Here is a 12,785-nt window from a genome sequence, read left to right as displayed (position 1 = left end):
ACAAAGATGAACGTTGAGCAAGTTTCTAAAAAAAATGAACTGTTTTTTTCTTTCTTTTTGTAAAAGATTATTCAGACATTGTACAAATGTGAGTGTATATATGCTGTGTACTGCATGTCCTCATGTACTGTTAGTGTTGAGGTGCCATTCCTGAACACATTAGGTTGTTTTATGTTATAAAGTCAGTAGTTTTCCAAACTCTGTGCTTCAAGCCCTGTAGGGTCTGTTTTCCCATTAACTGCTTTATGTTCCAATCTGCAACGAGACTGTAAAGCTGTTATATATATTTCACTACATACAGTATATTCTGTAGGAATATAGAATAAAATATATAGGAAAAATATTTTTAATTTTTATTTTGTCTTTTCTGACAAAATAACAGTATATTGATTTTTTTTGTCTGTGTTAGGTTGAGGAAATAATCCCTTTCTGATCATAAGGTTCCCAGATGATATTGCATGATGTTCTATTTGCAGATATTTTCAGAGTATAGAACAAATACTTTAAGCCATATTTCTGACAAACACTTTTCAAATTAAACAGATGGCTGCAACTGTTTCTGTCGTCTCCCAACTGTTTTTTTTTTATTCAAATTTTTCAAATTTCTTTTAAATAACCTGTTGTTTACCTTGATCGGTTTTCACTCAAAGCTTTTTAAGTTAAATTAAATGGATAGAGCAAACTTTTTTTTTCTTTTTGTTCAAAACTGTTACTGTACATGGTTGTTATATCATATCTATTGATGGATTTTATTTTTAATTGATTTTGTAGAAAGATCAAGCAATTCAAATTTTTCAAATTAGAAATATTTTTTTCTAATTATTGAAGCAATGCATTTCTACAGTGTATTCATATACAGGAATGCTTTTCTCCTACTCAGCATCACAATTTCAGGGTGTGATTGTGATATTCACGGATGTTCACCCAATTTTGTGTTGTAGAGTGGTGCTGAGACTCATAGTGCTTATTTCATGCTAGTGTTATTTGCAAGTGCCTGCAGGTGTTATAGGGTTGTCCCTAGTTCAAATGAACTTAAGCTTGAGCAGTCCTCCCAAAATACTCTAAAATACTTTGGACAGATGTGCAAATGTGATTGATGTACAGTAAACTGAAAACTATTTGAGACCTTTGTCTTATCCCATGAGCCACTTGAGCTCTGCAGTGTCTTTTAATGTATTGATCACTCTTTCTTATCAAAACACATTTAAACAAAACAAAATAAAAAAAAAACTCTTGATCAGGTTTGTGAGAACCTGGCCGGTCAATCTTTTTATTCCTGCTATATAATCAGATGTACTGTACATCCTCTTCACATTGCAGCTGGTGTGTTTATAACACTGGAATCTGCAGTGTGCATGCGATAACTCATGTTTACTGTTACCTGTTGGTTGTTAACATTTAACAGGATTATCTGGTTGATTTCTAGCACGTTTGTTAGAATCCTACCACTTTTATTTCTTAAATGCATGCAGGGCTCCTCAGATTTGAGCTATATATACTTGTTTTTGGAAAGTTTGGAGCTGGGTGTTCTTCAGAGGTCAAGTTTCTCTCTGTATGTGAGTGAATCTTTTCAGTGATGATAGAGCTCGGAGAAGAAAAGATATCTGACTATGGAGTAATAAACAGACACACTTTCAACTGCCTTACTTGTTTTATGTTCATTTTGTCAGCGCAAGGGAACCTTCCAATAAACCAGCTGTTGCTAAAAACAAACGCTTAGGTTTAGGTTCAGCCATCGAGTCATGGCTCCTCTCACCTTTCACCTGGAGCCTTGTGCTCCATAAATTAAGTGTAGATGGTAGAATAACGCTACATTGCACGCTATCAGGAAATAAATACCATGCTCTACACATGCAGTTTGTGTGTGCAGGTATTATGTCTGTGCAGATATTTCCATGCTATCTCAAAAAACTGTCTGGCTGTCAGTTAGGGAGAATTGCTGATAATACAGAGCATGTGAGGTACTGTATGAGCTCTTTAAGATTTTGAAAGAAAAAATCCAATCTGTTTAGCTTTTTATACATTATTTCTGAATTGACAAGTAAATGGTGATGAGGTAATAACGGAAAAGTCCTGTGTTTTAACAGAGAAATAAAGATCATCACTTAGATTCCACATTTGCCATTAATATTGAATTTTCTGCTTTCTAAATTAGGAATCACCCTTGTCGCCTTTCCTGCCTCCCTGGTCATATCTCATATCTGCTAAGGCGGAGTTTTGAAAATGCTCTGCCTTCCTTCTTAGTCCTCTGTGGATATTGCTGACTCTTCAAGATTAATTGTCTCTGTTTAAAGGGTCTTAACAATGCTATTAAAACACTTGGCTGTACAGTAAACTTTCTTTAGTAAATGTTTTTTTTTCTGAATCTGAAAAGCGCTTTTGTCTTGTGCTTCAAGGTCCAACTGTGCCGAGAACATCCGGAAGCACATTCTGCACACAGGCAAACATGAGGGAGTGAAAATGTACAATTGCCCCAAGTGCAGCTATGGATCCAATGCCCCAATGGATTTCCGTAACCATCTGAAAGAAATGCACCCGGACATTGAGAATCCTGATCTGGCTTACTTACATGCAGGTACCTGTACTTTCTCATTATATTTGGAATGTCTGTGCTTTGGTTGTTCCAAAAGCGACATTTCCGAAGAGGCGTGAAGTCCGGACTGGGTGTGTTAAAAATGTCTGGTGGGTACACACAGAGATTAGTTTTATCCTGGTTTGATTTCACAATAACAAGACACCATGGCCCTGGTTCTGGAAGTCCATGGGGAGTTTTATAAAGTGTAGCCTGATTAGGGCACATTTCTATTCTTGCCTGTTCCAGGAGCTGAGAAAAGACGCACAAGCTAAGGTGGTGAACAGGTTCTAATGCAGGAGTGGACACTTTTCTATCACTGTTTATCTGCCCTCAGACTGCACTTTCTGTTATTGCAGGTTTTTTTTTCTTGATTTTTTGTGTGTGTAGGTATAACATCATACAGCAGTAGGTTTCAGGAAAGAGCATATGTCTGTGGCACTACCATCTCCAGTCAGAGTGTCATGTATTTACAGTATTTGTGCACTAGCACTCAATCTCCTTTTAGTGACATTGCTATGTTGGTCTTCAGGCTGGCAAATTTGCGTCTTCAAAAATGGTGCATTTTGTAAAGTCAGAATATGAATGTAAGCAGAAGAATGTACTGCACATTGAGGTATTTTTCAGGGGTGTATAAGTATAAGACCTTAAACTGTAACAGACCATGTTGCTCCTTCTGATGTTTGGGGTTGCTTCAGGTATCGTGCTGTCATAGACTCACTGTGCTAGTAGTGCCCAAGAGAGTTCTGACAGGCTGAAGAGCCTTCTCCTTCTCATGGTCTTTCCCATCTGAAAGAGCTCTTCTCTTGGCTGCTTGTGTTGTAAGCACACACATTAACACGACTTCCAGCGCAGAGCAGACATAATTACAGAATACCATTGTTTAGCTTTAAATTATTAAAGAAACAGACATCACTATGGTGACTGTAATAGTAGCACAATATAGAAAAAAAAAAACATTCACCTTTTCCTGACTACTGTACCTAATGGGTCATTTCCTTGTTAAGTGTACTGTAGCTATATCAGTGCTTGGCAAAAACATATCTACAGAAAATATAATATTGATCCTGGCTATCTAGCAGTATTGGTAAGAGTACCCTTACAGTAGATGGCCTTTTGAGTTATACTGAATTGTGACTGAGCAATCTTTAAAATAGTAATGGTAAAATCTCCCTCCCTTACTTCATTTGAGTTCTAGTTTTCAGAAAGGCATTAGCAGAAGATGAAATCTGCGAGTATAAGCGACCACACTAATATCACTGGGCAAAATTCCCAACAGTAGGACAAACATCTTAGCACCCAATTATCAAGATCAAACTCATGGCCAGGTGTTATTTGTTCTGCAGCACAATTTTTGCACAGGGTCTCAGTGCCAGTGCTAGTTACAGTGGCCAGCGTGCCTCTTGAGGAGTGGGCTCGCTGACATTACCCTCTGAAGTGGCACAAAGCGCATTAGGATCCCGCATTTGCATTACGAGAGCTGTGTCAGGGGAGGCTTTTTTTCTCAGTGCAGTCTTTGGGGCAGGCAGTGCTGTAGGCTATGAATGGGAGGCTCTAATAGCAGAAACTGAAACACTGTCAGATAGGAAAACGTAGGAAGGAAATGATACATTTATCATTTAAATGTAAAAAGGGAGGAAAATAGAAAGACATAATTTAAAAATATAATATTGTGCTGTTTTTTTGTCCATCTGCTTAAGTCTATGCGGACAATATGCAGTATGTAAGCTGTATACATGTGGTCTACATATCAAGAATTCGTTTTTAATAAATGAAAGATGTAAGGAAAATGTTTGTTTCCTGAAAAATCCCCATTCTTCAAATGAGAGGGCCTGGAAAGACACCGTTTGAGGGTGCAGATCCCATGTCTGCTCTTTAAACATCAGTGACATTCAAATGTGGAATTTGGCTCCAGCCTAACAAGAAAAGGTGTGGACAATGTGTGCCAGGTCCTGCAGCTGATACCCAAGGAGGCACAAGAGGAAAGTGCTGCGTGAAAGGTGATTTAAAACAGCTAGCTGCTTTCAGAGGGCTTTTGGTGCGACTGTCAACAGTAAGATGTGCAGTCAGGTCACTGAATCTTCGGTGAAACATGCAAAGGAGTTTGTTTTTCCCCTGTCTGACAATCTGCAGGAACATAGCCTAACTAGGCTGCGGCTTCATCATAACTCTGGGATCCACAGAGTCCTTGCTGCAATCACTCGCAGACATCTGCAGATTTGAGCACTGATTCAGAATAACCACGTTTACAGTAATCAGAAAGCCAGGCATTCATTTGATTTATTCAGTACTATCGACATATCAAGGCATTAAATAAAAGACACCTTTGTACACAAAACACTCATTGCATCTAAGGAAGACTGTGCACACAGAATTTACAGAAAACAGTGAAGAAGAAAAAACGTTATTGGTTTTAAATATAGAAAATGTTTAATTCCTGTTTGCGTACTCTTTGTAACAGAAAATTACATTTTACGAAGAAAGCAAAATGGCAGTGATAAAAAGTCATTTTGTTGTGTTTCACTTGTGTTTGCTTCAGAAGTTGCTCCCTCCCATGCCAGGGCAATAGGTTTTGCATGTTGTCCTTGCCCTTGCACCCTGGTTATGAAATCAACCCTTTAGATGTTTCTTTTTTGGCAAGGGAAACTCTCTTTTTTCTTGTGAATGTCCAGACATGCTGTCCTAATCTACATTCTGCTTTGATCAGCTGCTGGTTCAGCTTCACTGTGGAACTCTAGACAGTTTCAGGTTAACCTGGAACAGCAATCTCTACAGGGCCTGCTGTTGTTGTTTCAACAGATCTGAACCACACTAGGACCCCACAGAATCCTGGGAAAACAGGCTGGGGGTGTGACCAGCTGCAACTGTGTTTTTTTTTTTTGTTGGTTGTTGTTGTTTTCTATATAGCATATCTTCACAGGGTGATGTAATACCCAAAGGAGGACCTATCAGCTCTCCAGCACCTGAGAGAAGCAGGCCACTGAATTTAGCTCTGTGCGGGGCCTGGATTCAATACAGCCAGCTCTGGGGTGGGTATAGGAACGTACTGTTACAGCTGATCCAGCCCCTGGGACAATGGGAAACAATGACACATGCGGTGGGAACGGCTGGGCAAACTCTTCTAACCACTGAATGCGAGGAGAAGAATTGTAGAAGCATAAAGGGAAGGAGTTAAGACAATCTACAGTATGTTGTAAAACATGAGCATTAGCTCGACTGCACAAAAGACCTTTAGTTACTTTAGTTCTTGTTTTCTTGTGAAAGTTTAAGAGGGTTGTGCAGATAAAAGCTTTTTGTTTGTATAGCGCCTTTCATGCTCGGCGCAGCTCCGCATGCTTTGCATACAGAATAATTGTTGTATACAGACAAAAATCAGTATAAAACATCCTATAAAAACACAATGTCAAAAAATGAACCACAGGTCGGAAAGCAATAACCAGTCATTATTTAGAATGAAAATTAAATGACAATTTCAATAAAGTTCCTAAAAATAATATGAGAATTAGTGCACAATCCCATAAAAAAACAAGTTAAAAGTGAAGTAAAAATAAGTACAACAATACAGAATTAAATCAAATCATATGGAAATCATATGAAAATAATTATTTTATCAAAGTCAGCTTCTGATCTAGGTTTTAAGCAAAACAAAGGCATATTTCAATCTGATTTCCATAATACCTGAATAGATTACATAAATTATTAAATTCTCTGAAATGACCTCTCTGTCAGACATTTGGCATCCCAGTCCAAAGTGTGAATGTTAGGCCCTTACTTTTCTGATTGTGATAAATAGAACACAAAATTAAAAAAAAAATCAGATTCTGTAATCCCTGCTTCATCGTTTGACAGGAAGCGATTCCAGCTGTGGTCCGTGGTTCCAGCTGTGCTCTATGGTGACTCTCAGGTTCTGTGCTCCTGCATGACAGTGCAAACACAGGATGCCCTGGACAGCCTTTAGCTGTAATCATCCTGCACAGCATGGGGTCTGCTTTTATGGCCTAACTTGAGCTTCTTTGCTTCTATTGCACAAGGAACAAGTAATAGGTTTATTCCATGCTGGAAAAAAAGAAGAAGGAAAACACAACGTTTCAGTTGTGGAGCCTTCTTTCAAGCTATGAAAACATTTAAACATCAAATCAAAGGCAGGAAAAGGCAGGAAAATGGAAGACAAAAAAATCACAGATGAGGGAAGAGAAATTAACAAGTTAGATATTGCATTAACCTGCCTATGGCTGTAGTCTGTTGGAATAACACGTGGACTTTTAGTGTGAAGCAAATCATAGTTGATGGCTAACCATGCTATTTTCTTTTGAAAGCTGAAGATCAAATAGGCTCCCTCTTGTCACAGCTTAAACTGTCGACTTCCAGTGGACCATCAGCGTGATTGGCAGCCACAGGATACACGTCCATCCTGAAGAATTTTAATTTTCACATATTGACTAGAGTGAAACTTCCACCTGGCATGAAAGGGCTGACTCTCCGTGCTCAAAGAAATAGGGAAAGGGGGAGCTGGACCTCACAAGTGAATCAAAAGATATGAAGTCTCACCAAGAAATACTGCTGATGATACATTATTGTAGCTATTAAATGGTAATGACAGGAATCTGCCTGCTGGATTGAAGGAGAGCCCCATACTCGTCAGGAAGCAGGTCAGTCACTGCCATCCAAGTTTGTTAAATTATGACTGGAAGACCTTTGTCGTCCGAGTTTAAGGCAACCCACCATTATTAATGAAAAATAGCGAAGTGCTCAGGGCATGCTTGCAGTGAATGTCACTTTTTTATCCTTGCTAATGGTCATTTTTCATTATATTACAAAGTGTGCTCCTGTGAAAATGCAAAAAAGAAGGACAAAAACGAAGCAAACACTAGACATTGACGCCCTTTTATTCAGGCATTATCACCTTCTGCAATAATTAGAGAATTTTTAGAATTTATACATTCTTATTTTATTGTTTTGTTTTTGTTGTGGAATTTATTTGATATATGACATTTTAAATGTCTTTTTCAGAGAGCTCTGAGCTTAAATTAAGGAAAGTTCTATTAAAAGGTACATTTAATAAAATTAAAGAATTTTCCAGAAATGTGCTGTAACGTATATCCTAACCTATTCTGTTTAGGCATTTTTGTATAGTATATAAGGATTTAAAAGCAAAGCTCGTAAAAGGCTTATAATAGTGTACTTTTTTGTGTAAAAACTAAATAATGTGTCTGTACTTTCAGATCTGCTTATGATTATACAGACAGGAAAAATAACCTGCACTAAGTGTTGCTACTGTAGCTTTGCTTCTTTGTGTACTGTTTGGATCTTGATCCACTATGAGATTTAATATAAAATCCAATTTTATTTTGTTGTCTTACAAAAATTGCACCAGTGAACCCTTGTTAATCTAGATCGATTTCCAAGTTCGCTATTGATTCCCATCCTTAAAAAATACAATATATCACTGACTGTTTTATAACCTGACAACAATTGATAAAGTATCTGCACAGGAAGTGTCAGAAGAGGTTAATATTTATTGATTTTGATTTCACTAAAAACAGGGTAGATTTGCTGTCAAAATGGTATGGTTAGCAGCTTTAGAGGGCTCTAAATGTACTGGTTCCAAGCTGTTTTTAATATACACCGATCTGGTATTCAGGATTTGTAAAAGGGGGGAAAGAAAGAGAGGTGACAGATCTTTAATTCAGAAAGTGGTTATGAGTTTCTGACCACCTGGGAGTCGAATTCAGCATTGTAAAACTGAGTGCGGAACACGACACTTAAAGGCTGCATAACCCCTAGCATTGCACACGACAGCCACATTTAGCCTTTTCATCCACTTAACTACATGCTATTGATCTGAAGAAGGTTCCTAGGCATGTGATAGCTGGAATTATGAGCAATAAAAGGGTTCACTTCTTCAAACAAAAAAGTCTGTAATTAGCAGGGGAGGACCGTAGAATGACACTTTGTTCAAAGCAGGTGAAAATCAAGCACAATGAATAGAACATCAGGGTTCTGAGTATACGCACTCTGTGCTCTGTGGTTGCCTGCAAGCATGAGCCTATGTTCAGCAGGCAGTTTGTATATAGGGAAATGAGTGGAATTGCACAGGCTCTCCATTTATCTCCATCACTGTGCACTTGTCATGGGGGCACGCAGAAGAGCTCTCCAATGCCACTGCTTGCTCACTCCACAAACGATAAAAAGCTGCTCTGCTTCGGCTTGTAGAACAATGAATACTGACTACAGCAATGCCCCCTGTTCTCTTAATTCTATTTTTCTTTTTCGCACAGCTGAAGTCACCAGTGAAAGTGATAAGAGCCTGTTTTTATAGTTGTTTTAAAGACAGTTGTATATGTGTGGTAGCTAGTAATAATATACAATTTAAAGACCATCTAATTGTTTGGGATTTAAGTATGATGTGAAGTGAGTTAATTCATCACAGCATTTGGCACATTGTTCAACTAAACAACAGATAAGGTCACTTAAAATATAAGAACGTAAGAAAGGGTATGAACAGTATATATTGCATTCACATTTTCTTCACATTTGCTGTACTTTTACAAATCTTTTACAGCTGTTTTCATGTATTTGGATGATGAGTCTTTTACACATTTCCCATTAAACATAAATAAGTTGTCATTTCTGTCCATTATAAAGGTGTTTCACTATCTTGATATTGTTTATTGGGGTTTATAGTGATTTAATCCCAAAGTTTAGTGTAGGCAATAGGGGATTTTATGTGAAACTCTTTGATGCATATATTCTGATAGTTGAAAAGGCATTAAAAATAGTGGAAATAAAAACTATAGAAATTATATGATGAATAACTTTCAATAATAGGACAATGTGTGGAACACAATTTGTGTTGTTTAAATGCTGATAAACATTTCCAAATATTGTCTCTGTCTTGTGACATTACTAGCCTCATTAATGGGGAAGGAGAGAAAGCAAAGGGAGAGACAGCATACAGTAGGTCATCATACTGTACATCCAGAGGAGTCTCTCCAGGAGATTCCAGCCAGCATGCTGGAAAACAGGAAAACAGTTCACAAAACATGATCCAGCAGCACACCCAGTCTATACTTTTTGTACGTAGTTGTTTTTGGTTCATTGTGGAAGTGCTGGTCTGAGTAACTTTTCTGTACATGTCTTAGAGGAAAGGAAGGAACACAATAAACTGTTTCCAGTATCCTGTTTGGAGTTCTACAGTACTGAAGCAAATATCATATGATATTGGTCTGAAGACAACATTCATGACATAAGGACAGTAACAATGAATACAGAACAAATGTAATTATGGTTATACAAAAGGAACTATGGTTATTGTTACAAATAAAATAAATTATTATTTTACTACTAAGAAATGTTCACAAACAATCCCTCTCATTGCTAGAGCTGGGATTTACAGAATAATTGATTGTCTTGATTAGTTTTCTCTCTAAAGCAATCCCAAGTTCTTTGATCTGCAAAAAAAAAATCAGTATGACCCCTAAAAGCTCATTCTGCAACACTGGAAAACCATGTATTCTGCGTATGACCCTGTTGTACCTTTCACTGAGATTCACAGGAGATAGATCACAAGCCAGAGGCACAGTTACAATATTGTGCCCTTGAGAGATGTCTCCCTATAGAACAGGCAGGCTTTCAAATGTGTGCATCCTTAACGAACTGAGAGTCTAAACTATAAAGTAAAAAATATAAGCAGAAAACTGTTTTTTTACTAGATTGTGCTCTACATTTTGAATTGGAAGTGTTTTTCCATGTCAGCCCGGTTTATTTTTGCGAGTTGATTGACTGAGGTGTTCTAATTGTGTTGTACACAAGGTCAGTTTTGGAGTTAGACATACAGTTTAGTTCACTGGATTGTGGAGATTCACTGCAGTGCTAAGAGACAATGAAACGGGATATACAAGATGATGTTGCTGTTTGGAAATAAGACAGTGGGAGGGTACTTTAGTTCTGGAAAGGCATAGACAGTGGACTTTGAGTTGATTACAGTGATCACTGTGGAGTAAAGAGAGCAGTGGTGGTAAATTATTATAGCCCCGTGGCACAATCTAGGACATGATGTAAGCATTATTTCCTTAGATCTTCTTTCTTCTCATTATGATTATTATTTAAAACTCTAAAAAGATTTTTTACAGCTGAGAGACCAGGTTATAAGGTGCAGTAGATACCTGTATACATGCTATATAGGGTGTTTTTTTGTTGTTGTCCAAACACTTTTTATTCTCATTTGTGAGCAGTTTCCAGCCTTCTTTCTGTCTGCTTTGCTTACAAACCGAAATGGTTTCTCCTTAAGCACCATCTTCCTCTTTTTGTCACTAAAACTCTCTCTTCGATTTGTCAACAAGCTTCTTGGATTGTCCTTCCTGCTGATGAACATGGTCTTGTAACAGTCAATAGGAGGAAGACTTGCACATATCTAAACACATATGTCCAGCTCTCTGTTCTCACAGACCTGCCTTTTTCTGGGCAGGGAGAAATCACCTTCCATCCCTCTGTGATGTGGTTAATTACAGCTTTACTCAGATATTTGGAATTTATTTGAAAATGTTCATCACGGTACCTTTGTGCAAATGCAGAAAAATGAAGGTACAGTACATTGCACAGACACCTGTTCTGCATCTATGACTCTGAACTTCATGTGATATACTGTTTTTCTGTGTTTAAATAAAATCCAGCCTTTTCCTTCTGCTTTTGTTTGATTGAGGTCTAGATTAAATCCGAGTTTTGACATACCCATTAATCATAAATTCCAATCTCAGTACTTGATACTGGGTTTCTGTCCGTCAGAAGGAAGAAGCATGTGGCAAAACAAAAACAAATTATCAAGTACAGGCATTGTTATTTGCAATCAATGGAGGGGGGGGCATTCGGTATTGTTGATTTAAGGCTGGCCTGTCGTCCTGTTGTAAGTGCACTGCGTAAAGGTGGTAGTCAATATGAAATCAACAACATTGAAAACAAATCTGATCATTGCAATCAGCATCTGAAGACTGTCCATTTCCTCCTTGCGCTGAACTTGTTTCCCAGTCTCCTTGCCCTGGCTTTGTGCTGGGATGTCAGCACGAGTGCCGGCCCTGGCAGGTTCGACATGCTGGTGTTACCTGTAATTCAATACAGCAGCACCCTGTTTACAGAATCCAGATTTCCTGTGCTGTCAGTTAGAGCAATCAGCAGAAAGTGCAGGAGCCTTTTCGAACTAAATAAACAACGGAGAAAGCACTCAGGGCTGCCGGTAACCCTTCACAGGTAATTTAGCAGCTTTTGACTACAAGACATCAGTTGTTGTAGATGTCTGCCGAGTATGAAATCTGCCATGCAGTCTTGTGCGTTCTGCCAGGAGCTCAGTGCAAACGCTCTCTCTCTGCTTCGGCAGAGCTCTGCATGGAGAAGACTTCATTGTTGCTGTGGGCCGCACTTTTGTGTTAGATGGTTAGATGAACCCAGCACAGGGTTCCTATGTGCAGCATCAAAACATTTAAAAAATCTGCCGAGGTCCTGTGATAAATTACCAAGATGAGCACATGCTTTATGTGATAATATATCATTTGTTTTAATGGTATATTAAAAAGGTATACTGTACAATTTTTAACTGTTTCCAGAGTACTTGCTGTTCATATTGCTGTTTGTGTGGTTTCATGGTCTCCATTTGGGCTTTTATGGAGATCTTGTTTTTTTTTTCTGTCAAAAATTGTAGTTATTTCCTCTCATCCATTTCTTAATATGCAATGAAATAACAGTATGGTGTGACTGATTCAATATTCATAAGAAACTACTAAGCCACGTTTCCTTCAGATGCTTCAAGAGCAATTGGTAAGATAAACAAGCTTCTAGGAACAAAAAGGAAAGGTGGACCACGTGGCCTTTTCACATTGATAACATTTCTTATGGTCTTAAGACGCACTGTGACATAAGAGTGCTAAAAGCCGACTGACTTGGATCTCTTTAAATGCACTGGTACATAGCACTGGCCTCTAATGTCTTAATCTTAGGGGATTTCATTTGCCCCCTTGCTCAGCTGGGGACTGTAGCCCTCTGAGAGCACAGAGAGAAGTGAGTGTTCATTCAACTGCTCACTCCCGGCCCACTCGCAGGGCCACCTGGGATTGAAGACTCAGGAGAGCTGTGCTGAACATGGGTCTTTTAAATATGAAGACTAGACAGTCTGTTGCAAATGTTTCTTTTTAAAAATATTTTATAAATGAACGTTCAATGGCAG

General features: G+C 38.3%; 1 protein-coding gene across 2 annotated transcripts in view; it reads left to right on the top strand.

Moving 5' to 3' along the window:
- Nucleotides 1–12,785, top strand: part of LOC148651236 (zinc finger protein 407-like) — a 226,718-nt gene that overhangs the window by 151,202 nt on the left and 62,731 nt on the right. For both annotated transcript variants that reach the window (XM_088601298.1, XM_088601299.1), the window contains exon 8: nt 2,397–2,575. In XM_088601298.1, the coding sequence (XP_088457424.1) occupies nt 2,397–2,575 (179 nt within the window). The remainder of the gene's footprint in view (nt 1–2,396; nt 2,576–12,785) is intronic.

Source organism: Lepisosteus platostomus, chromosome 12, assembly GCF_059453375.1.
Source record: "Lepisosteus platostomus isolate fLepPlt1 chromosome 12, fLepPlt1.hap1, whole genome shotgun sequence".
Classification (NCBI taxonomy): Eukaryota; Metazoa; Chordata; class Actinopteri; order Semionotiformes; family Lepisosteidae; genus Lepisosteus; species Lepisosteus platostomus.
Note: the sequence above shows the minus strand (reverse complement) of the source record. Positions and strands in the feature narration are given on the sequence as shown.